The sequence below is a fragment of the Argiope bruennichi genome, chromosome 11 (assembly GCF_947563725.1).
Source record: "Argiope bruennichi chromosome 11, qqArgBrue1.1, whole genome shotgun sequence".
Lineage (NCBI taxonomy): Eukaryota > Metazoa > Arthropoda > Arachnida > Araneae > Araneidae > Argiope > Argiope bruennichi.
The window spans coordinates 89177868-89204877 of NC_079161.1; the positions used below are offsets into that span (position 1 = coordinate 89177868).

The 27010-nt window shown below is 26.2% G+C and overlaps 2 protein-coding genes across 5 annotated transcripts; one reads left to right on the forward strand and one right to left on the reverse strand.

Annotated features, from left to right (window-relative positions):
• Nucleotides 1–137: 137 nt before the first annotated feature.
• On the reverse strand, nt 138–12250 carry LOC129957045 (probable 28S ribosomal protein S16, mitochondrial). 4 transcript variants are annotated; one of them, XM_056069170.1, is made up of 3 exons: nt 12133–12250; nt 2034–2303; nt 138–467 (listed from the first exon to the last, which is right to left on the reverse strand). In XM_056069170.1, exons 2-3 carry the CDS (start codon nt 2290–2292, stop codon nt 349–351), a joined length of 378 nt encoding a protein of 125 aa, XP_055925145.1. In that variant the 5' UTR covers nt 2293–2303; nt 12133–12250; the 3' UTR covers nt 138–348. The 4 variants fall into 4 exon arrangements, with proteins under 4 accessions (XP_055925145.1, XP_055925144.1, XP_055925143.1 ...); XM_056069169.1 differs by lacking the exon at nt 12133–12250 and adding an exon at nt 7999–8115; XM_056069168.1 differs by lacking the exon at nt 12133–12250 and adding an exon at nt 4711–4777 and having other exon boundaries at nt 140–467.
• On the forward strand, nt 4977–26581 carry LOC129957044 (secretory carrier-associated membrane protein 1-like). Its single transcript, XM_056069166.1, has 11 exons — nt 4977–5042; nt 5165–5229; nt 8336–8431; nt 11010–11183; nt 12845–12908; nt 14634–14762; nt 17521–17677; nt 19695–19796; nt 20136–20271; nt 24140–24304; nt 26315–26581. Exons 2-10 carry the CDS (start codon nt 5194–5196, stop codon nt 24302–24304), a joined length of 1059 nt encoding a protein of 352 aa, XP_055925141.1. The 5' UTR covers nt 4977–5042; nt 5165–5193; the 3' UTR covers nt 26315–26581.
• The last annotated feature ends 429 nt before the right edge of the window (nt 26582–27010 follow it).

The window sequence follows — 27010 nt, forward strand, 5'->3', positions numbered from 1 at the left end:
CGTGATTGATAATTTCTTGCTAAAGTTTAATAATGCTTTTAATCTCTTAAATTGTAAAACACAAAAATATTTATAAATAAGAAACAAATTCCATAGGTTCCTAATAGCATATGTTTAGGCAATTTTTTATTAATTTCAGTCAGTTAAAATGCATGAAAAAAATATATAATGCATGAACTTGAATGATAGCAATAGAAAACAAATGAAGCATTTAGACATATCAAATCTCAATTGTTGCATTTTTAGAAAATGCTACAATTTCATATCATAAAGTGTGTACAGTAAAATATTATGTATAAATTAAATATATGGTACTACAAATGGAATAAAGATCTAGTAATTCAAAAATTAGTTTTCACTGTCTTCATTTTCAGGTTTACTTTTCTTTTCAGCTTCTAACTGTCGTTGTCTTGCTCTCCATGCTAATGTTAATGAATGAGGATGGAGAGGTAAAACTCCTGCAGTTCCTACAATGATAAAATAAAAAAATTAATTTTACATTTGAAGAAGACTAATTATATTGAATGGAATTATACTTTGAAGATCTTGTCAAAATAAATACCCTGCCAAACAGCTAAACTGTTTTTTTCTGTTCAATACAATTTGAGTGCTACTACTCTCTTTTTACACTTAACTTTTGAAATATGCACATGCGCTTACATTTCCTATATTAAAATGGAGATGGATTTTAAAATTCATATTCTGAAACACAAAATTTGATTCATAAAATAAATTAAGAAATCCTAAATTTTGATCGATGATGACTTTACAAATATCATCCATTATGAAAATAAAGCAAAAAGTGTTTGATGTCTGTTTATCAATCTTGAAAAATTAGCACCTTGCATTTTGGGTTGTTTATGAACCAAAGTCAATTTTAAAAAATGAGTAGAAATAAAATTTGTTTGAAATGATTGATTATCCAATTTTTTGCTATGGATTATTAATGCCATTATTTGTAAATTTATAGTAAATTTGCAAATTTATTTGCTACGTCTTGTGGTGAAAGCTTATATGTCAGTTAACAGCTATGCTACACGAGCAACTGCTTTTGTATCGTGGTCATGTTACTGGACTGCGAACCACAAGGTCCCAGGTTCTATCCTTGTGCATCCCAATCCATTCCAGTCTGATATTTCTTTTGTATATTTAAATATCAGAGACCTATAAATAATGACAGGAATAATTAATGCTACCAAATGATAAAAATTAGTTGATTAAATATTACTTACTGAAAATAATATAATTTAAATCAGTAAGTAATATTTCAATGGTTTTCAGTAGCAAAGAGGGGAGGTACATTGTATATTTAAAACAGGGGGAGAAGAATACAAAAGTGAGTGATGGTATGTTTGCATGTTACAATCAGAAATATTATTATGCATGCAAAGAAAGTAAATACAATTAAAGAAATGTTAAATATTTTTTGAGTTTCAGCGTATAAAAAATTATTTTTTTAATGAGATTGAATTCTTGCTTTTAAAAATAATGGTTTAATTAAATTCTTGGGTATCTGTGCCATAACCACATGCCAGCGTTTAAATGCCAAAGATTGTAGGATAATAACCTATTCCATAACTAATATTTGCTAATTGCTTATGGTTAATACTGAAGTTTACTAAATGCACACATTAAATACACAAGTATCAATACTTGCAATGAAACTGTGTGAAGTAATTTTCTCTCAAGCATTTTGTCAAAAGATTTTTCATCTTATTTTATATACAAAAAGATGACAATCTAAAATTTAAATAATTTTAAAATTTACTTTGTCATATTTAAAGTTGATGTAACAATTATACATATGAATCTTATAATACATAATTTGCCTATATCCAAGAAAATTTTAAACATTAATGTATTTAAGCATCTTAGTAAAATTTTTATAATATTTACAATAAATTTAAGAATTCTCAATTCAAATAATAATTCTCAATTTTTTAAACATTTTTTCACTATAAGTATATTATTACAAAAATGCATTCATATTTATTTTACTTTATATAAATAAAACATTTCATATTTATACATACCTAAAAGCATAGCTGTGGATGATCTGATCCATGCTCCTTCTGCAACATAATGTTTGAACCTTTCAACGTTAAGGGCTAAAAGTCTTTCATTATATTCATTTGGCATAGGATCAAACACACCAAGTTGTTCAATTCCTTCACTGACACAGCGATCATCTGTTGGTACAGCAATTATATGGTAGAATGGTCTATTAGCACATCCTTTTCTCAAAAGACGAATAGAAAGAGGCTTTGCCCAGGGCTTGATCCGTGTAGCCATGATTGTTTACTCTGACAAAATAATAATACATGTTCAATATAATAACAGGTTAAATATAAATATTTTTCTGTTAACTCGATAACACTTATTGCCAATATAGAAATGACATGAAGCATTTTTTCCCCATTAGTCCAGAAGCTGTGAACTAATGCATAGGTTGAAGATTATTAAGAAGAAAAAAAAAAATTTGAAAAGAAGTTTCATGTTTTGCAGCATAAAGTTATGTTTTGTTGCATTTGATTGTGATTAAATAAACATTAAAGTATCAGCATGTACCATAAAAGAGAAAATGGCTAAAATAACCCAAAATAAGAAGTAAAACAATATGGATAAGCTAATTTGAATGAAGGAATTTAATTTTAATATTTCAGTAACTATATGTTATGCAATAAGGCATTTAACTCCAGTCAACCATCAAGAAGGGTTCACAGTGAACAAAGTAGCAAGCACAAATTCATTTAGGACAACTTTGAACTTGTTTCATCTTTAAGAGTTTTATTTGCAACATCTTTCAGAATTTAAAAGATGTATAAAACAAAGTACCTTCTATCAATATAAAATGTTACATTTTCCCTTCATAATTAAATATTCTCTGTTGTTGTTGCTAATCTCCATGGTCTGACTTAGTCAGACCAAATCCAAAAATCCGTTGACAAGAAGAAAGTCAAAAACGAGGAAGGGAGAAGAATAAATTTCTCCCCAATGAAATCCTAAACAGTCCAGAATATGTTGGGGAGGGAAGTGCAGCTTCTGTGAGTCAAAAGACTGGAGCACCAGGAGGTAGAAGACTGTCTTAGCTCCTTCGCCTGCAGATTTTAGCTGGCATAGTGGAATGGCCTTCACGCCTTGGGTGACCCTGCCAGGAGCAAGCTCCCGACGTACTTCACCCATTCCGCCCAGGGACATCCTCCCGCCACGATGAGAAAAACTATTCTCTAAAAACATTTGTTGATTTTTTTCTGAAACTTTATTAATGTGACTATTTCATCTTGTTCTAAATGCTCCAGAAGGGAAAATGTATCAAAGAGGAAAAATTCTCTCCTCCCACACCTAAAATTAATAAAATATAAGAAAAAAAAAGAAAAACATGTTATTTTCCCTTTAAGCTTATTCATTGACTCGGTTTATATTAGACTGATCATAATAATACATTTATAACAAAAATTTGAAGAATGAATTGTTCAGTAAGAAATTTTTTTAAACTGTCTATCTAATTTTTTTAAATACTTATTATTAAATGATAATTAAGAAATAGAATACTTAATGAATAAAATTTCCTATGAAAATACAAATTAGTTATTTGCCAAAAAGTTTAATAATAACATGTTAATAAAATTGATTATGCTCCCCCCCCCACCTAACAACCCCAGGATGTTTCCTAATCTATTTCTTAGTCAGAGATCCACCACTGGTGGCATTGCTTCATATTGTTGAAAAGCTTACACAAAACATCAGTCATTCCACTTCAGGAGATTTGTTCAATTTGGGAATACAGAGCTTAAAATAAGGATTTTCTTGGTTAATTTGAAATGCCTGGTTATTTTATCCCATCTTTTATTCCATTTACAGAACATATATTTAAAAAAAGTTATGATCTATAACATTGATATAGTTATTAATTAATTTAGCTTAGAAAAATAATTTTGTAAGCAAATAAAATTTAGTAAATCAAATAAAGATAAATTTATTTCCCTTCCCATCTTTCAATTTTAATCTATGCATATTTATACTGATAAAAAATATCATAAATTACAATAAAAAGAGAAATTTTTAAAAGAACAAAAAAAAAAAAAAAAAAAAAAACTTTCTTTTTTCTAACAAATTTAGGTGTCTATATTCTATGTTTAATATAATAATCAGTAGAAAAGTGTATTCACTTATGCTTACTTTTTTTTACTACCTTTTTAATAATTAAACAGTAAATTATGTTTTCAATTTACAAACTGTTATCTTACAATTAAGTTTTAGATAATTCATTCCGATTCAGAACAATTCGGGATAAACATTTTAATCATGATTTCTTCCGTACTGACTGTTTGTTGGACGACTAGATTGGCTACTTTGAAATAACCAGCTACTTTAAATAATTTGGAAGCATATTTCTGCACAAAGCATGACAAACGTGAGCATAAATTACTGAATGACAAAGAAAGAAACATTTGAAACAGTAATAAAGCAAGCATGATAATAAACTCACTTGCAAAAAATAATTGATACTATTTTAAAACAATGCAGACAATGAGATTTTATTAAATATAACAAGAATTGTTCTCGGTCAAGTTATATATAAAAAAATTATTTTTGTTTTCAGAAAACAATGTGATGGAAATGCCTTTGCCAAATAACCACTTAGGTTTAAAATGAAACTAATTACCAACAATAAAATTACTTTTAATATAAAATTTTTAAAAAACGTACTAATATCAGTCGGCACTCGTTGCGTTATTTGTTTATTTATATAATTCTGAGGGTTATGAGGTGAAGTGATAGTTTTTTTACCTATAAAATAAAACAAAAACAATAATTATTTTAGAAAACATAAAAAAAACATTAAAATTTTAGTTTTTTAGAATTGTTTCGGTACATTAATATTTTACAGCAAAATTATATAGTTTATTTTCATTTTAATGCAAAGTAATCAAACTTTTTGTTTCTGAATGGCATCAAAACAGAAACTTAAAATCATTTACCTCTTTTGAGGTGTCAAGTCTACGGATTTGCCGCGAGATATCACAGATTGTCATGAAAAGGTGATAAATTTTAATAACAAAGTTGTCAAGTGCTGAAAATTTTGTATTTTATTTGAATATTAATAAGGGCTTTTACTTACCATGATTTCTGTGTGTTTGTGTTTGTAAACTTATCTTTTCAGAAAAGCTTGAAAAATAACGAAACAGAAAGATGACATCTGCGAAAGATGATTATAATCCTTTCGAGGTAAACTTAAATTACTGGTAGAATAAACAGGCTTTAATTGTAGTGTAGATAGCATTTAATAATAAGCTGACACGATTTGGATGTTAACATTTATTGATTGTTCGAAACAACCTTCACGATCGCAACGCCCTATATTTAATTTGATTTTGTTTAATTTTTATTGTTGTCACTCTTATATTATTCAAGCATTTAAATAAGCAAAATCTTTTTCTTACTGGCTTTAAGGTTCCTTCATAGTTATTCAATATTTGTTTTTAGTCCATCCACGTGTATTCGGTATGATAATTCGGGAATTTTTTTATATGCAGAAATCATTGCACTTTACAAGAGTTCTGAAAATGCATTTTTTGAAATTTATGGAAAAACTTCAGTTCATTGTCAAAGTTCAAATGGGAGGCGATTTTAAACCCACAGATTTTTCATAAAAGCTAGAAACGAGTTTATTTGCAGCAGTTGTACAAAGTTTCTATGAAATTTTATATAAAATACATCAATACTTTAATTGCTACACACTACTAGATTGCTTTTTCTGTTTTGCTGGATATTCTAGAATTTACATTGTTTTAATCTGTCACCTTCTCTTTTTTTGAAAAAGAAATGTGTAATTTTATATATTTAAAGGCATTACATAAATTACAGGCTTGTATTTTAGAAATTACAAAAGTGGCAAATGTCATATCTTATTTTATTTGTGATGTTGTGGTGACATCATGTTCGAGTGTCAACTACTATTTTAAAATATCGGTTGCAAAATATATTTAGAATATATAGGTCTATTGGTTGTTAAAATTGTCAAGAATCTTTCCACTAGTGTAAAGTGGAAGTTTGGAGTGAGGGTTGCCATCCTTTTTATGTTTTCATGATTCAAAATTATAAAGCTGATGCTCCAAAATAGCACTTGTATAATTTCAAAATGGGAATTAATATGGGTAAACTAATTTTATAACAAAAATAATAATTTTAAATAAACAAAAATACATTTTCATTTTTTTTTTTTTTAAGAATTGTCCTGTAATATCAGCTAATTGAAAAAGCTAATTTTTGTGTTTCAATCATAAAAATAGATTTCTAATATTAAAAAAAATGCTAATTTAAGATTAATTAAATACTCTTGTAACCATATAAAAACCAATTTTTGTGGCGAATTTTGATTTTCAGATATGATAAATAAAAAATTTTGACAAATTTTCATTAAAAATATATTATGTGTATGGACAATAAATGAACATAAAGATATATAAAATCCAGTCATATGCTTTTATATTCATGTGATGTTAAAGTTTAGAAAACTGAATGACAATTCAATTTTGTCTTCTTTATCCAATTGAAATTTGAAGTTATAAAATTTATATTTCTAATTACAGAGAAAAAAATTAATAAAACATCATTGGTGGAAATCATACTTTTAATAAATTGGCTTGATTTACTTAAATTGAAATGAAAGCAGATAAATTTTAATTGTACTCTGTTTCATGGGCTTTAATTTTAAAACCTTCAAAAACTTCTTTTTTTTAAAAAAAATTAAAGTTATGCCTGAATAATTTAAGAAAAGTATCAAATCAAATTGAGGTAAGAACTACTCTGAGATTTAACTCTTTTAATACTGAAAAGTTCCAATTGCCCATTCAGTGAAACTGCTGTAGGTACCTGAGATGCCTGACTGTCACTGGAAAATTTCTTTTCATTTTATTTGAATGTGGTTTGATTGAATAAATGAGTGAGAGTTCAAAGCCTGATAGATTTGATTTTTCAATTACTTGAAGTGAAGTGAAATTTTTTTTCTTTTTTTAATGAATTCATGCTTGTAATGTGCATTCTGTCAAGTATGGATATGGTTTCTAACTTCAAAGATATAAATGCTTTTCTGTTTTCTATTTGTTTACTTTTCCTCATATTCCATCTTTATCTTTCAACTTAATGATGTGTTAGCATCTTATATAACGACCAAAGTCTAAATTTACTATCTAAACAAGATATAATCATTTCAAAAAATTATTTATGTTTGGAGGTGCGGATGATTGAGGTTGTAATTAGAAGTATAGTTATTAAAAATATATTGCTAATCCGTAATTGTTCAGCCTGTATATTATCTTTTCTTTGCTTTAATCTTTTTAAGCCAAATTTTTAAATTGTGCATTATAAATAAAATATATGATTAACTGTGATAGAAATGTTAGATAAAAGATAAATATCAGTTAGAAAAATATGATCAATAATAAATATCAAAGAAATTTTAAATTGTTAAGAATACATACAAATCATTTGATTAAGAGTATGTGAAATGTTAAAAATTTCATCAACTTGAAAGTTGTATTTTTTTGTAAGCATGAAATGTTAATTTGAATTCTAATAATCAAGCATTAATATTAAGATAAATTAGACCAACATGTATTGAAAATTTAAAATACTTTCACTTCCCTAAAATTAAAGTTTTTCTTTTTGACCTACTAGAAAATATAGTTACCAATAAGAAAAATTAAACAAAAATACATTTTTAATGAGTATTCTAAAAATTAAATAAAAGTTTTGTTGGTAAAATGAAAAATTATTAAATTAAAATTGTAAAAATTTATATATATATATATATATATATATATATATATATATGGCTTTCATAATGATAGATTGTATTGGATTTATGCAGATTTACTGCGGACAGTTTTTGACAAGGTTAAAACTATGGCTGAAACAGATTTTTTTTAATACTATGAGAGACTGATAATATAAATTTGAAAATGTACGAATAAAAATATATGCATGTTTAATTACCTCCACATCCTTAAAAAATATAAACTTCACAAGAAGAGGCATACGAAGAAATACATTTATTCATCAGTAGTGTTTTAATGTAAAAATGGAATGCCAGTGTTTTTAGACTTCATTCTGCAAACAACTTTGGCACATTGCCAAGCATGTTCTTAGAATTTTTCATAGTTTACTCAGCTAAATAAATAAAGTCTTTGCTAGCTATCTCATTCTGAATGCTTTTGGTATCTTTCAACTAATACTATTTAGCTTTGCTTCCTATTAGCAAAATATAATTAAAACTAATATGAAGTAACATTTTTTTTGGACAAAGAATTCATTAACAATTTTTAATATATAGGATCCAAGTATTAAAGTGTTGACAAATCAGTCAACCAGCAATCAAGTAACAGTTGGATCATATAATCCTTTTGACAAAAGCATATCTAATAAACAGGTAATTTCTTTCCCATTTTATTTCCTTTTTGTATGAAGTAAAAAGCTTATTTATTGCATATTTAATAAAATGTTTGATTTATATTTTAAAAATAATTATAATGCTTTATTACAATAAATTGTAAAAATGAGAGGTAAATGTAACTTATTGAATGCTATGGTGCAACATTTCTGAAACTTTTCTTACTGAAAATCTTTTTTTCTAAAGAAAAATTCCTTTACCCATTTATGCATGTAAAAAATTTTCTTGATAGGGTATATCCATATATGTGAAGAGGAAAAGGAAGTTAAAGATCTAATTCAGGATAAACAGAATATTTAGTTAAATACAAATGTGTAGAAAATTTTAGTGAGTTATTTTAACTCTTAAGCTCTTGCAAATAAAGGACATTCGACTAAAAACAATCACAAAAAATGTAAAATAATTGTATATATTGCATAAATGGTTTAAATAGCATGTATGTATTAATTCTAGATTACAAGAATTGAATGAGCATGGGTTTCTTTATATTTTAATATAATAAAATTGTAGAATTTGACATGAGCATACTGTTCTGTAGTTTTGTTATCCACAATTTCATCTACATGCTCTCACTTTAAACTAAAACTTATAAATGAATTTTAACTATAATATGTCATATTTATTTTATTGTGGCTCATTCTGCATATTTAATTACTTAGTTCTCTTTACTATCTAACTGTACTGCTGTTTTTTTTTTTTTTTTAATTTGTTTTGGGAGCTTGTGGTGGTTTTGAGAATTTATTGTATACTTAAAATGTGTTTTGGAGTTCCATAATTATCATATTAAACTGTAGTGACTGTTTATGACTTAATATTAATTTATAGGTTTTACAATACAATTATTTCTTACGTACATGATATCATTCAAATAATTTATATGGTTAAAAGAACATTTTATTTTCAAAGTATTAATTTAAATTTACTTGGAATATAAATAATGAAGATTTTCAAAAATGATTAAAATTGAATATGATTGAATAATTGAAAGAAAAAATGTATGTTCCTTTTTTTTTTTTTTTTTTTTCTTTCAGAAATATTTTCAGCGAATTCAAATTTTTAAAAATAATTTTCTTTTTTAACTGGAGGTCCAATTGAAATGATTATATTTTACATTTTTTGCTTTTTTTTTTATTTGTGTTTATTCTCTTCCATTGGATCTGCAGAGTTAAATTATTTTGTATTTAATCGGTTACAAAATTTATAATTCCCTAAAGTCAAATTAATAATTCATACAAAAATTGTTATTTAAAGTTTATGAGGATTTTTATAAATAATAATTTTTATGATTTGTCATGTTGACTAATATTATATAAAAAGTTTTATTATTTATTATGATCTGAAGTTATTGTGAAATTGCAATTTCTTGGAATACAAAATCTTTGAATTTTCTTTGCTCATCATAGTGCAAAAGCAAAAGAAAAAAATCCTTTAAAATTTGAAAACTTTGATAAAATTTAATTTGTTTGAAGTTTTTAAAACTGGGTGATATTTGTATGGTAGTAAATTACATTGCAGCTTATATGCAATAAATGTGATTAAAAACATATACAATGGCCATATATTTAGAAGAATTACTGATAAGGCCGTACATAATAGTAACCAGGAAAGTAATAAAAATAAATAGTTTCTCCCCCTCCTATATCTTTTTCCTTTATTATAAAGGAAAATAGTAAATATTTTTAAAGAATAATCTTTAGTTTTTAAAAAATAGATTAAATTATATAAGGATTTGGGAAGTAATCTAGATGAATTTTAGATAATTTATATTATTAAAGGATTGTTTCATTGATTTCAGTAACAGAATATTCAACTAAGTACTATTAAACATTGCAAATGCTTAATAGTATTTTTGTTTATTTATCAGGAATGTTTCAAAATTTGTTTATTTATCAGGAATGTTTCAAAATTTGTTTATTTATCAGGAATGTTTCAAAATTTGTTTATTTATCAGGAATGTTTCAAAATTTGTTTATTTATCAGGAATGTTTCAAAATTTGTTTATTTATCAGGAATGAATAATTTACAAATTTATAACAGAATATTTATGTATTGATAACCTTCTTTGTTTAATTGTCATGGGGTTAAAAACTGTCATGTTCAATAGAGGAGGTAATACTAAAGAAGGGATAAGGTAAATATGGATGTTTTGGATATCATGGAAACAAAGTATTAAAATTTTTTATAATGAAATGTGATAGTAGGGCGAGGATGCCTTGTAAGGTGAGGATGTTTGTAGAGGTTATTCCACCGCAGGTGCATCCTTGTCATCTGACTACAGGACAGATCCACAAATAGCCTTTGCTTTTGATGTTAGTAGACCTTGTAGATGTTAATATAATGGAACTGAATTTGGCTAGAAATGACAGAAATTACATCCCTTCCTTCCCTTTAAAAAAAAAATACTCTATTAAATCTATTGAATATTTAAAAAAATGTTTTTTTGTGTAATTTACCATTTTAGTTTAACATCTTAGTTACTGTGTTTCTCAATGATGAAAATTAATTAACATTGATTTTTTTATAGTTTCATTTTTAAATCTTATTTACTGAATTCTAGACTGTCAGCTCGGGAGGAGATCATACAGTTGATATTCCTTCACCTCAGCCAACAGTAGCCACTCAATCGCCTCCACCTCCAGTAGAGATGTCACAACCTGTCGAACCGCCTCCTCCATATGAAAGTTCTGGAGCTCAACAAATTATACCCAGTGACCTACAGCGGAGGCAAGAAGTTAGTGTCTGTTTTACTATTTTAAATATATGTTGTATTTGCCAAACAGGTATAGTTTTTCAGGAAGTTTGGAATTATTGTAAATGTTAATCATCTTATTTTTAAATTTTTTAATTAAATTATGTTTATATTGATTCTTTTCTATCCATTTAACTCTGTTTACTTTTGTAAAGAATGTTCCTTATTATCTTATGAAATAAAGATTGTTTAAGTATACTTATTTCTCTTTTAATTACTTTTCTTAATGCACAAAAAAACTGAAAATTTTTAACTTATTAACTTTTTGATGGCCTGATTAAAAACTTGAACATTTGCAATTAATTTTTTAAAATGTTATTTATCAGTGCATTAAGATTGTTTGTTCAACATCATATTATATGAAGGTAAGATATACGTAGGTATTGTTAGCGTTGAAAAAGCAAGGTGTAATTTGTTTCTGATATTGTAATGTTTTATGTACAAACTGCATCTTTAACTTCTGGGGTTATGTATTAGAAAAGGTGTATAGGCCAATCATTAAATGAATATTTGTTGACAAAAATGGAAGAACAACTTTCCGATTCTGTTTATAATAATTTTAACTTAAGGCCAATTCTAATATGCTAAAAAAATTTGAAGAATGTTTAGTGTAGCAAACTGTAAATATATATTCTTGCTAATAATAATTCTTAATGTTAATTATCCTTCATAAGTTTTCATCTGTCTAATTTATTTTTTTAAATAAAATTTTCTGTGAAAGTATCAAATTAGAAAGTAAAATTTTAATGCTTTGGATAGTTTTCCTTATCCCTGGACTATATATATATATATATATATATATATATATATATTGATGTTTAATGAGGAACATTTATTTATTTGGCCTTTTTTTTAAACAAAATGGTAAAAAAGGTTTAAGGGATATCATATCTATAATTTAAATATATTTATATATTTGAACTTTTCTTACCTTACCAAGAAGTATTATTGAAGAAATAACAGTATTCTAATAATTCAAACTTTCAAAGCTGTGAAGCAATGAACATCACTAAATTTAAAATCTATTTACAAATGCTGTAAAATCTAAAGCCGAAAAATCTTTCACTTTTATTATTTTTGCCCACATTGTCGTGCTAGTACATTATATATTTGCTTCTCCCTATTGAAGCTGTGTCTAGTTTTATGTGAACTGTCTGTAACAGATGTGACACAGCTGTGCTCAGATCTAAGAACTATCTATTCTGTTTATGCTTTGGAATACAAGTATAAAGTTCATTAGCAGCTGTTTCTCTGAAGGATCTTAGCACAGTTTTGTTGAAGTTTGAGATCAGAGGCATTTATGTATGCTTTACTGTAAATATGTAAAATTGTCTATTTGTTATATTTATCATTGATGGGGAAATCAAGGGTAATTTTGTACTCATATCTTTTTGTATATTAAAATATACTTCTTTAAAGCACATTATTCGAATTTAAGAATCAATTTGAAAAGTTTTATTCTTAAAAAAAAAAAAAAAACTATGCTAGAAAATAAAAATAAAAACTTTATTGTTATTGAAATAACAACTGTATGCAGCATTTTTTTTTTCAAAAATTATTTCAAAATAGTCTGTAAATTTTTTTATATAAGGCAAATTTAACTATCTATTATAATTTTATAAAAATATTTTATTGCAATTAAGGAACTAGAAAGAAAAGCAAATGAACTCCAAGCCAGAGAAGCTCAGCTGAATGCTGCTCCTGCAGGTAATTGCTTCTTCAGCACTATATGAACATTTAACAGTCCTTTTTTTTTTCTGTCATATTGTGTGAAAAAATATTTTTTTTATAAAAAAATATTTTTAAATATATTCCATAAATGTATACAAATCAGTTGAATATATTTTTGTTAAGTACCTCTATAATATTGAATTTATGAAATTTGATACATTTTATTTATTGCAAAAAAATAAAATGACATTTTGACTTATCCCCCAGAAAAATTAATGAAATGTAAAGAATACTTTACAAAATTGAGTATTAGAAAATAATATACATATTACATAGATTATTATGTTTTTAACATTCAGTTTTTGTATGTTAAATTTCATGCTCATAAAATTAGTTAGATCATCTAAACTTTTTGTTTTATTTGGAGAATTTTGATATGAACTTTCATAACTGTCAGAATCATTTAGAGCTATTTCAAATTTACTATTTGATCCAGAATTAAAATTATGTCTCTTGGTGTCTTTTAATTTTTATTTTACTTTAACGTCAAATTCAAAAGAAATAATAGTTGCTGCATATGATATATCGGTTATCAGAAAACCAAGATTCACGTTTTCCTTCGCAAAAGAACAGAATTGAAAACTAATCTGAAAACTAGCTTATAATGTTTTGCAATTCTTACATTCAAAAGCTTTTATAGCCATCTGTTAGAAACACTGTAAAATAACCAAAAATGGGGGGGGGGGAGAAGGCAAATTAAAATAGAAAATTATATTGTCTGAATGGGGTCTGTGTAAATGAGAGAAGTATCATTACCAATACTTGAATAGCATTCAGGCACTGTCAAGTCCCTAGACATATTAATTAATTACAGTTTTATTTATAAGTTGATTTTATATTATATATGATGAAGAATATTTAATAATTTAAGTGTATAAAAATGTTTTAAATTTTATTTGGGTGATTTTTGTTGGAAAAAAAAAATTATTTTATTGAAAATTTTTGCTTTGCACTGAAAAAAACAAAAAAAAAAAAAACCCACCCTGACTTAACTTAAACTAACTTAACTGACTTAATTATTGATAAGAGGGGACGCAAATCTTATCTTCCAGTGACTTAAAAATTCAAAAGATAATTTTATTTCATCGATATAAATTGTATCTTACCTGAATAAATATGAAATGCCTTGTATGAAGGCATTTTCATATTTCCCTTTTTGGTAATTACTAGATTATGTTTATTTCTGCACAAGATTTAATCATAGTAATGTGATGTTAAAGATTATATGTTACAATATGGTAATAGCTTTTCTGTTCTTTTCTGAACCTCATTATTATGATTCATAATTGATTAGCAAAATCTGTCTTTAACGATCTGATGGTAATTGACAAATAAGTTAGCATTAAGTATTAAGTTTTGGGTTAGCTTCACTTATTAAAATAGACAAGATTTAATAATAATAATAATAATTTTTATTGATCTTAGGGAAAGTAATATTCAATTTTAAATTGGCTTCTAATGTTATAAATCAGTTTGATTGCTGCAAATTTGAAACTTTAAAAAAATGAAATTTTCTGCTTTCACAATTAAATGGAGTTTCCTTTATTATCTGCATTATTTAATGCATTGTACTAAATATATAAAAGACAGAATAAATTTATTGATATTTTATTTCATATAGAGTAATAAAATTGTTTTTATTTTTTTATTACTCAACTTTTTTTGTTTACCCATATGAAAACGGCTTTTTAATTTTTTCAGGTAGCATAAAAAATTGGCCCCCATTACCTGCAAAATGCTGTGTTGGGCCTTGTTATTATCAAGATATTAGTGTTGAAATTCCTGATACTTATCAAAAAACAGTTAGAATCATGTACTATCTATGGATTTGTAAGTATTTAAAATTTTTTTGTTGAAATAATATAATTTCACTGGATTCTTTGGAAATTTATGACAAAAGTTGCCATATTTGAGAAAGTTGTATCCTAAATATTTTTAGTACTCATGTCTCATAAATATTCTAATGCTATGGTGTCAAAATTACCATCCACAAATAATATCATTGCGTGTCAGCAAACATGACAATGTGTAACAAAAAACTGATAAATAACAATAATCAATCAATAATAATAATTTATTATTTATTAATTAAATTAATAAAATAAAGATAATAATTGATGAAACTTATATAGCTTTATTTTTAAAATTCCTAATTATATGTAATTAACAAATCACAATTAACAAATAACATCTACTTAAATGGAGGCAATCGATATCCAATACTAAGCAGATTTAAAGTCAAACTTCTGTGAAATTGAATGCCTGAAATTTACAAATATTACAGCCTGATTCCAAAGTGTTGGAAGATTGACAAATGAAATTATTTCCATTTTATTAGCATTTATTAATGCTATATTCATTGAGGAAAAGAAGTCAGATTTACACATCCAGAATCTGCAACAGAATAAGCCAGTACTGTCTCTGTAATGTTGAGTAAAATTTTTGAAATATCATTCCGTTTTCACTGTTATTATCAGATGCGCAAATCCCAATTTCTGTTTTGGTATAAAGCAACTCAGATTTTTTTTTTTGTGTGTGTGTGTTTAAATTGACTGGTTTATTGATTGCTGAATATAATTATGAGTAAAAATTATTTATATAACTGTAAATCTGACATTTTATTTATATTGTTTTATTCTGGGTTATAATAAGGTATTATGATTGTAACCATAGTACTGAATTGAGTTCTGTTATTTTTGTTCTTTTATATTTATACTGATTTATTATATTCTCTCCTCAAAAGATATGTTGGAATTATTGGTTCTTTTTACTTCCATTGTTTCTCTTTTAATTTTGTGTTTGTTTTTTGCATTTTTTCTATCAGCGGACCACTATTTGTTTCTATAACCATTTTAAGTCATTAATTTTGATTTTAATGTCCATGAAATGTTATCATTCATTGAATGACAGTTCTTTATGTGCTACAAATTATGTATACATATTTGTTTTATTTATTTATTAAACATTCTGCTAATGTAAATGATATTTTCTAATGTAATTTTCATAATTAATCTATGATAGTCAAATTTGAGATATTGTTAACACATTGCGTACAGGTCATGAGATTTCTCATTTTTAGTTGGCCAAAACCTGTAGCCGGGTTACAAGATATCTCATTTTCATGTTTCAACACTTTACTTTTACATGTTACAACACATGCTTTTTACACTGTTATACATGAAAATCGCATTTTTGTTTTTACTTATCCCCCCTGACCCTCGGGGGGGGCACCTCGAAATGAGGATGAGATGCTTCCGGCAAGGTGGTTGGATCTCGCCACCCTGGAGGGTACACTAATAGGTGGGGGATCTGGCTCCCCCCATCGATGATGGGACGTACTTCCTTCGGGGAGGGTTGTACCGTGGCCGGTGACGGCCCTTAGGACTCAACCACAGTTCCCGCCAATTGCTGTTGCGGCGGTCCGGTCATTCAGTTTTATGGTTTAAATCCGTGTGCCTTAGGGCAGGTCGGAGAGTTAGAAGGTTGACTTTTCATGTTTCAAAAAATTTTTTTTTGGCTAAATTAATGCATAACCAACCAGAGGAAAATATTTAACATATTAACATGACAAAACTCGTGAGTGGTCCTTTATATCTTAAAACAATATACTGCTGCAAATCATGTAAAACACCAGTGAACAAGGGAATATGCTATACCAAATATTACACTCTAAAGCATTATTCAAGTCTGTGCAATAAATAGTAGTTAAAATATTAAAAAAATTTATATAATAAATACATGTATAAAATATTTAATAATATTTAAGAATACTTTATGTAAATATAATACCAAATGCAAATTAAAAATGTACTTGTAAGCATCCTATTGCTTGCCAAGTATACTTTTGGAGTATTCAAAAATGTGTGGACCCTGGGAGTGTGAAATCCGTATCCGTATGCAATCTGTTAACATGATAACAGACCTTCTGCATGAGTACACCTTCTAACTATTATTTCTCACCTTAGATCAGTTTTGAAAGACAGAAAGGCATCTCTGCAAATAAGAATGAGATGCCAAATGTCAGGAAGAAAAGCATTACCATTTTCCTTGTTCTTTTTTTTTTTTTTTTAATGTGCTGTTTTTTTAAGATAAACTTCTGTTTATATATATATATATATATATATATATATTGCTGCGAAATAAAAACTTAGATATTATTTGGCCTGTGTGATTATTTGATTTTATACCCTTGCTCTAATGTTTTAATATGATATAAAATGTTGTATTAGATATTTTACTGTTATCACTTTATTATTTTGCTATTATATTAATGTTTGGTGTTACATAGTTATTTAGGCACACTTAATATATTGTTTTATTTAGGGTCCAGAAACTCTTTATTTTCTACTAACAATTTTTGCAAAAAAAAAAAAAAAAAAAAAAAAATTATATGAGACAAACAGTCATTTTTTTTTATCAGCATCCATAAGAATACAATGTTGTTAAATTTTTTTTAATGCAAAATCATGTTCCATGATGTAGAAATGTAAATGGAATATAATTATCAAAAAATTTATTTCAAAATAATTTAAGTTTTTCAATCTTGTTTTATTGTCAAATCATTAAATTCATTGAATGTTTTTTTCAGTTTATGCATGTCTACTCCTTCTGAACATGTTTGGAGCTCTAGCTCTCTTTATAGCTGATGGTGAGGGAACCACATTTGGAATTTCAATATTGGTTTTTCTTTTGTTCAGCCCTATGTCATTTGTGTGTTGGTTTCGTCCAGTGTACAAAGCTTTCAGGTAATTAATATCTTAAATTCTAATAATATGGAAAATAATTTATCTAATATCATATTGCATTTTGAAATATAGAGAACCAATTTAGTAGAATAATTATTTTAGAATTATACATTTTAAGTGATAATTATCTTGTTTTCAGTATAATTTTGTATTTATATTTTTATAAAATCAGTGGCAGTGATCTTCCCAAAACTTTCTTGCATTCTTCCCAGTTCAGTTCTGAAATGCATTTCAAACACCCATAATTGATATTTTGTAAAATGGAGAATTTATTTATGATTTTATTTTATGAAACTAGTTTTGTAGTACTTCGACATTATTCATGTAGAAGTATGTGCTATGCCATTCATTGATTTTGTGATCACTTGGAACTTTCGACTTGCTGTCAGCTTAAGTTGTGTAGGTAAAAATATAACTGCAAAAAAGAAAATTTTATGGAAAAAGTGGATTTTTCTGTTGTACCTCGCAAAACTAAGATTTTAAAAAAACTTACATGGTATTCCAAATGTTTTAAGTTATGATGATAATTTATATATTTATTACAAATACCGTGGAGACAACATTGGCTACGACGTCATTAGATCTCTAGCCTTCCAATATGTCTGAACATCAGAGACACAAGGAAGTAGGCAAAGCTGCTGAAGATTTAGTGTTAACCAGGATGCACCGCGTGGAGGCCTTTTACATTACCTCCCATGATAATATATAAATGACCTTAAAATCTTTGAAAAATGAAATTGGTCAGCTTTTGTAGTTGTTCAACACATTTGATAATGATACTGTATAACAAAAAGAATGTTAGTATGTTATCTATCAAAGAATGTTATCTCTTTTATGTGTTTTAATGCTTTACAGCTATTTAAATTTGTTGTAAAGACCAGAGATGAATAACATAATTTTTTTGCAAAAATGTTTCAAAAGTGAGAAGTAATAACTAATTTAATCGCATTAATATGATGTTGTATCACATCTTCAACTTCCACATTGATATAGACATTTATTGTGTATAATATAAGAAATAAAGCAGGACAAAGGGGGGGGGAGGTACTTTTTTTCATTGGGAGTCGGAATTGACAATGATTTTGAATATTGAATTATCTAAATTTGTCAGTTTTTCTTTTTAAAATATATATATCAACTGGCAGTCCTTTATTTACTACAGCGTTATATGTGAATTTATAGGGGATTTTGTTCAGTCTTTCCTTTTCTACTTCATATCTTTAAATTTATTCTTTTTAAGTGATGTTAGATGTATTTTTTAGTGAAAAGGATAAATTTTCTTAAAAAAAAAAAAATGAAAGCTGACGTTGAATTTTAGTCTTATTTAAGTGCCAAGTATAGAGTTTTGTATCTATAACAAATTTCAACAGAATAAAATCACAAACTTACAACTATCCTATCTCAAAACCAAGCCATTGTACCTTTGATGAATTAAGAACTAATACATATATTGCTGTGAATTTATCAAAAAGTAATTAATTCTTACATCTAATGTGTGTGTGTATGTGTGTGAATACAAAAGTTGTTCAGTACAATGAGGCAATTATTTATCTAATTTGAATCCTTCTGTCCTTAGTTAAGGAAAAGAGTTATAAGGAAATGAACATTTCATATCTTCCCTGAATTAGATGAATTTGATCTACGATCTCCTGTGAATTTTCACAGCATATCTCTTGTTGGTTCAAGTCCCATCAAAATTATTCCAAGTCATCAGATTCATAACATGTGCATGAGAATATCTAAACTTTTTTTTATGGATTTTTAGCTTGGTTTTAGGTTCTAGGGGTTAGGTTTAGGAATGTCTCTAAATGTCTATAGAAATGTCTGAGTTATGTGAACCATTGCAAACTATTAAAATTGATCTTCATTTACTCATTAAATTTATTCACTGAAAAAATAAAGTTATTTAATTTATTTAATGATTGTTCATTAAAACAATTAATGATATTTGTTGCATTAAATTTTTGTTAAAAATGTTGAATTTATTTTGTGTTTACTGAATCTATTTTTATTTCAGATCAGACAGTTCATTTAACTTCATGCTTTTCTTCTTTGTATTTTTCTTTCAATTCCTGATTGCTGTTTTCTATACTGTTGGCATTCCAAATCTGGGCTCATGGTATGTTTTTTGCTGAATTATATAGAAAACTAATATTCAAGTAATATATGTAATATTTTCCTGATAAAAACTCATAATTTGTCCGTAGTAAAAACTCATAATTTTTTCATGATAAAAACTCATAATTAAATCACAAAGCTTAAGACCTGAAATAATTACTATTTTGCATGATATGAGTTTAGAATTATTTACAATTGAATGTTTATTACACTTTGATAGTGTAATAAAAATCAGCTATGCTAAATTCCTTATCTTTGCTTTTGCAATGCTATTTTTTTTTTTTTTTGTAGTCTTTATGTTTTAAATAGGTTCACTTAAATGAATTTATTTTTCTTTTAGTGGTTTGCTGAATGGAATCACTACTTTAAGCAAAAAAGATTCTGCAGTCAGCAATTATACTGTTGGAATTATTGCCATTTTCATAGGATTCCTTTGGGCCATTTATGCCATGATGTCTTTTTATATGCTTGTAAAGGTATGTTTATTTTGTCCATTTTTTTGTTCTCTACATATTATTATTTCTTTAATGGGGTAGCAGTATTTGAAGTGTCATCAAGCAAACAAACAACCAACCTTGCGTATAAAACGTCATTAAATTCTTTAAATATTGTGGGCTGTTTTTGAAATAAAACAATAATATACAATAGAAAGCTAAGCTTCTTAAAAATTATGTTTTTTCCCTGAGTTGTTTTGGTAGTATCAGGACATTTTGAAAAAAGTTTTTAAAATTGTTATTTAGATGCAGAAGTTTCCTTAAATCATTTAATTTCTAAGCTCATGAATTTCTTTAAGCAGAGAATTCAATAGCTAAATTTATTCTCCCTTCCGAACCATTACATCTCCACCCTTTTTGTATGAAATTGCCTTTATATAAAAATGTATCTACCCAACAAAATGCATTAAATAGTTATAAATATTTATTAAAAAAAAATTTTTTTTCTCCCCATCTAACCTGATTATATGTATGATTAATTTTACCTGATAAATTATAAGATGTGTTTTTCTCTCTGCTTTGTATATATTTTCTCAAAAAACCGTAGTATGTTTACTATTTAAATTAATATACTATAACACATATAAAACACTTGTGTTTTGTTTAACATTTAAAAAATTTAATTATAATGAAATTTGATTAAATATTAATTATAATTATAATTAAATATTAATTAATGATATAAGAAAAGTATTATTCAGGTAATCAAATTCACTATATTTAAGTAATATAAATTAATATAGCAGTTATATATGTATATATTATATATGTATCTGCATACAGTCACTTTGCACCTTATTTACATTTTCACAATTATTTTTTTCGTTGATATCTTCATTTAAATTTATAAATATTAAAAGTAACTGAATATTTTAAAAACTAATATATATGCTTATATAAATTTACAAAATTGATGGTTATTTAGTTACTAGACCTAATCCTTTTTTTTTCTTTTAAAATATTTAAATTAACAATAATCTTTGTTATAACTTAAAATAAAATTAATATGATGAATTTTTTAGGACAAATATAAGGAGTTTGCTATTTTCCAATTAGTCCATTTCATTAAGACGGTTTTGAGTTTAAAAATTATTTCCAAAATCTAATTTTGTCTGCTTTTTAACTTATGCCTGTGATATTTTATTAGAATATTTTCATCAATTGCATTATTTTCTGTACTTTGTAATCTTCATAGCTCCAATCCTTATGAAGTGATAGCAAAAAATAACAAAAAGGGATGACTTGTTTTTGTTCGTTCTATCTCTGGGCAAAGGTTTTTCTTTGGATTCCTTATGGGAATTTTATTTTAACAGTACTAGTGGCATTTATTGAAAATATCGTCTGTATTTTTTGTGTTATAAAAATTTTAAATGGCTGTGAGAATTGCACAAAGACTTTGCATCTGTTCTGGGAAAAGCTGAAATACAATCATTGACCCTAGTCAGTATAATTTCATATCATTAGCAAATTTTTTGCTTAAACAGACCATTTATTTCAAATTGTGTTTTTTGTAAAAATTTTTTTATTTTTTTAATATGTGTGTCATGGAAAAATGTATAAATAAAATCCCCCCCCCCCCAAATAAAAGTAGCTTTAATTATGAATTCATATTCTCTTTATGCACTAATAAAAGTATTTAATTAAGATAAATGATAATGAAATTTAAACAAATATAGCATTAAAAATATTATTTTACAGGACCTGTGAAATGGAATATATAACTTGATTTAATAAATAAGTAATTAGCATTCCAATTATATTATAAATATGTAATTAGTTGTACCTTAATGATTTTAAGAATTCATTTTGAGCATACATTGTAGACTCAACGTTTTATAATTCATAGAATTTGCATGTTTTTACAAATTTGTTTGATAAATAGATTAATTACATTTTTTAATGGAAGATCAATGCATACCTATTAATTAATTAATTGCTTTTTAATGGAAGGGCAATATATATCTATTGCCCTTCCCACAATGCAGCGGTTTTAGATAGTTATTTAATTGTAATTAGTTGTACCTTAATGATTTTAAGAATTCATTTTGAGCATACATTGTAGACTCAACGTTTTATAATTCATAGAATTTGCATGTTTTTACAAATTTATTTGATAAATAGATTAATTACATTTTTTAATGGAAGATCAATGCATACCTATTAATTAATTAATTGCTTTTTTATGGAAGGGCAATATATATCTATTGCCCTTCCCACAATGCAGCGGTTTTAGATAGTTATTTAATTGGAGATTGGTCACTGAGCATTAAAATACTAGAATTCTGTAAGTTTGCACCTGCTTCAAAAATTTTTTTTGCTTGTGCTTAGTATCTGATTAATAAATAATCAAAGCAACTATTAGATTACCTTTAAATAATTCTGATTTATTATATTTAAAAGTAATTGAAATATAATCTAGAAACACATGTAGTTACTTTTATAAATACAATCATAATACATATAATCTTTTTTAATTTATTTAATTTGCTTTGTTGAGTTTACAAAACAATTGTTATTAAAGCTTCATCTAGGATTGTGATCCTGTGTATGAATACTTTTTTACAAAATAATATATATTTCATATTTTCACATATGAAATTGAATTTTTTTTTTTTATTGAACACTTTACTGAGGTTAAAAAACAATTATTGAACCAGCAGTGAATTAAAAAAAATTAAGGTACTCCTTTAGTCATGCTTGATTAAAAAATTTTAATTCAAACAATGTAGAATAAATTTGATCCAAATTTGCTCTGCATTGCATAATTTTTTAAAACATTTTTCAACAGAAACAATAGAAATCTATGCAAATATTTTTTTGAGGAATATAAAAAATAATTGAAATATTTAATTTTGAAATGAATTTTTAAACCAATACTTTTTTTTATTACAAAAAAACCAAAATGATAACAATACAAATATGACTCCATGACACAATATAGAATTCAGATTGCTATTGAAGTATTAAAATATTTTACCCTTGGTAAATTTTACTTTTTGCATGTTTCTTTAAACTCTACATATTTAAAAATATATATATATTATCCTTTTTTACTGATTTGAATGCTAGCATTTTTTTTTTTTTTTTGCTTATAATGTGTTGCATTTAAAACTGTTATCCAGTGGTGGTATCATCTGTTTCTAGAAATGGCAAAAGCAGAGTGATTAAGAAATGTAAGGCTGGGATTAATGTTTTGAAATGGTTACTTTCTGTGTCAGAACTAGTAGATATTTTCATACATTGAAATATATGGTATTAATTGCTGCAGGGAGGCCCAAAGACAATCCTTTAAATTGTTTTTAAGATAAATTTGTTGTCGAAAATTAAATCCATTTGTTAAAATTATTAAATATTACTTGAGTTAAATAATCCACAGACTCAAGCTTGCATCTACATTCCAATAGTATTTCAAAATTGTAAGGTCAATGCTTCACCAACATCTGATGACTTCAAACATCCGCAATTATTTGCATTTCAATTATTGCTAGCCACAAATAGAAAAACACTGCATAGAATCCAGCAAGTTATAATCAATGTCACCTTGATCATGGTTGTTATGTTCATTACCAGTTCAATTTTTCTATGTTTCAGATTAAGATATAATGGGAAAAACTCAGTTATTTCAGCCTTTAAAAAATATCAGTTATAAAAATTTTGAACCTCAAAAGGCATTAGTTTTGAGGTTTTATTAGTTTTAAAAGGATTGAAATACAATTATAGTGAAATGCCTACTATTATTTCTCATGTGATTCAGTATGGTCAACATTAGCTAAGTTCATACTTTTAGAAGTGCATGCGAAATCTATTGAAATGAAACACAAATATCATACTTATGTGTTATATATTCCAGATTCATCGCATGTACAGAGGAACAACTGCTAGCTTTGCAAAGGCGCAAGAGGAATTGGCATCTGGTGTAATGCGCAATCCCCAGGTTCAGACTGCTGCAGCCACTGCTGTCTCTCAAGCAGCTCAGCAAACTTTTAATCAAGCTGCTTCAGGCCTTCGTTATTAGGTAAATCAAAGTTTTCTTCTGTAGTTTAATGTTAAATGATATATAAGATTTACTGTTCAAGCATCATTGGAGCTTTTTAAATGATAATGTTATAGGTTAGAATTATGAATTGTCTGTAAATTGCATCATGCCTGACTTAAAGAGAACGGACTATTGGTTTTAGAGCTGCCAAATTTGGTACATAGTTATTGATGATGTTAATAGATACTCCCTAAACAAAGAGTGTTCTAAATTTTATTTAGAATTTTAATTACAAATTTTGGAGCATACTATTGCATTATTGCAAAGGAACATATTACCTTTTTAAATTCCCCAAAATTTTCAGCAGTGCCAGTTTCTCCCTTCACAATGTGTCATAAAAAATATGTATATCTGTTACATATTAATTATTATGTATATTTATATTTTTACAACTGCCTCTCACTATAATACCTCTAATTGTTTTAGTTATTGTATATATGCATGTCGAGTTGCCGTACCACTCTCACCTATGTATTCGTATTCCGTACACTGTCCTTTCCATCTTGTGTATAATTGCTAACATATGCTATATATATATAAGCACATTTAATTGACTTTGACATTTAGCTGACTTGAAGTTATTAGGCATAACTCAATAATTTAAAATCTTATTCTGAAGGTAATAATGGATTTTTCGAAAGGAAATATTGCTTGAATTGAAAATATCAGTTGTTGCAATACCTCTTCTCTTAGGTTCAAATTATCAGTGGTCAATCATTATACCATTTTGTTTACTTCTGGGAGAGATATGCATGCTGTGGGTTGAAAAATACTGAATTAGAGGTCCAGGTCTATTTTTTTTTCATTGTAATTACCTAAATAAAAGTTATATGCCATTTTATCCTTTTATATATAAAAATATGTGTTTGCAGATTAGTTAGAATTGAAATTTCTCTACTCATGATACTGGGGAGAAAAATTAAGCCATAAGTAATGGTAAAAATTCCATATCTTAGTTGGAAAAACTTTAAAATTAGAAAAATTTTAAATTTGAAAAACAATTAATGAAAAAGAGGGTAGACAAATTAGAAAGAAATGAAATATTTATTGGTAAAAAAATATCGTTTTATCGTTGAAATCGTCTTTATAAATCTGTAATTATATTGATATATATATGCTTGCTACATTTGTTAGAAATTAATACTTTCCTATATCATTTAGGTTTCATAAATTGTATGTATTAAGATTATTATTAGATTATTTGACAATGATTAAATTATGTTAATGCAATGGACTGTTTATCTGTCTATTGCATTGTTGTTAATTTTTTAATTTTTTTTTTTTTTTTTTTTTTTTTTTGCATAACTTTAACTTATATATCTGCTTTTCTTGTGATTGCCAGTTTGCTGTTAAATATGATCTGAATAGAGATACTTTTAATTCTTATGACACTATATACCAAAGAAATTGTTTTGATATATTCAAAATTGAGGAAGTTTTTTTAACACTCTCAGATTTTGTTTTAGAATAAATATCCAGAGATTATAAAAGAATTTAATTTGTTCAGGAACATTATTTAATTGAATGTTCTGCAGGCTGTGCAATTCAATTTATGCCCATTCACTACAAATGTATTATGCAAAAAAAAAAAAAAAAAAAAAAAAAAGTTCTAATTTCATCATCTTTCTCTGGTAACAAATTAGAAATCTCTAAACCTATTCAAAATAACCCTTGTTTTGCTTCAAAATTGGATTTTAACTAAATTAAACGTGAATGTGATTCTTAAATATTTGATATATTTAAAAAATAAAAATAAAACATATAAAAATGATAATAATTATTGCTCTGTATAAAGAAATGGCTGCAATTATAATGGATTTCATTTCAGTTAATGTGAATTTTAAATCTTTATAAAAAAACAGAATAAAAGATTGTATTATTTAGTATTGAGTTGTTGCATGAATTGTTCCAAGTACTGTCAAAATGTATCTTCTTCTTCAAAAAAAAAAAAAAAAAAAAAAAAAACTTTTTTTTTCTAAAAAATTTCAGAGATGTCTTACCAAGATCTCTTTAGGGAAGTACTTCGATTGTGTTTTGTGAAACCTCTCTGCATGGTGGTTTTAAAGAAATCCTCCCTACTTCGATGTCTCGCCCCAGTGTACTAAAAACTGAGATTCTAATGGCTAACTAAAATCTCTAGCTTCGTTCTTCATGATTGATAAATCTGCTGTAACTGTTGAATGAGATATGTATAATATTTGATTATTATATGTGTACATTTAATCCCATTTAGTAATAAATACTGATTTTTTCTTATGCTATCGATTTTTGTTTTATTATTGATTTTTCATTCGAAAATTCCCTCTTCTATCATTACCTCTACCAGTAATAAAATTGAATGTATATGTGTTGATGCCACTCTACAGGACTGACCATTACACCAAGAACTACCAAACTTAACTCGAATATACTTTAAAAGATAAGAATACATCTCATAATATTTTAATTAAAAATGAAGCAACTTTTGGCAGCTACAATAGATCCCAAAATGTTGTTTCACAAAAATTATTTTCACACATTTACAATTATTTTACACATTACAAAATTTGAGAAATTGTCTTTTTATTAATATTAATTTATTTATGCAAGTTTTCTCTTAATTTTAGCAATTAAAAATATTTTAAATAATTTTCAACCATAGATTTCATTTTTGAATTGAAATTCAAACCATTTCCATTGCTTCAT

Bases quoted from the DNA above. Each gene is read 5' to 3' on its own strand.
- LOC129957045 (XM_056069170.1), bottom strand. From the start codon at position 2,292: ATGGCTACACGGATCAAGCCCTGGGCAAAGCCTCTTTCTATTCGTCTT. The intron at 468-2,033 runs GTATGTATAAAT...TTATCATTGTAG, and splicing joins ATCCACAGCTATGCTTTTAG to GAACTGCAGGAGTTTTACCT.
- LOC129957044 (XM_056069166.1), top strand. From the start codon at position 5,194: ATGACATCTGCGAAAGATGATTATAATCCTTTCGAG. The intron at 14,763-17,520 runs GTAAGTATTTAA...TGTTTTTTTCAG, and splicing joins CATGTACTATCTATGGATTT to TTTATGCATGTCTACTCCTT. The intron at 19,797-20,135 runs GTATGTTTTTTG...TTTTTCTTTTAG, and splicing joins ATTCCAAATCTGGGCTCATG to TGGTTTGCTGAATGGAATCA.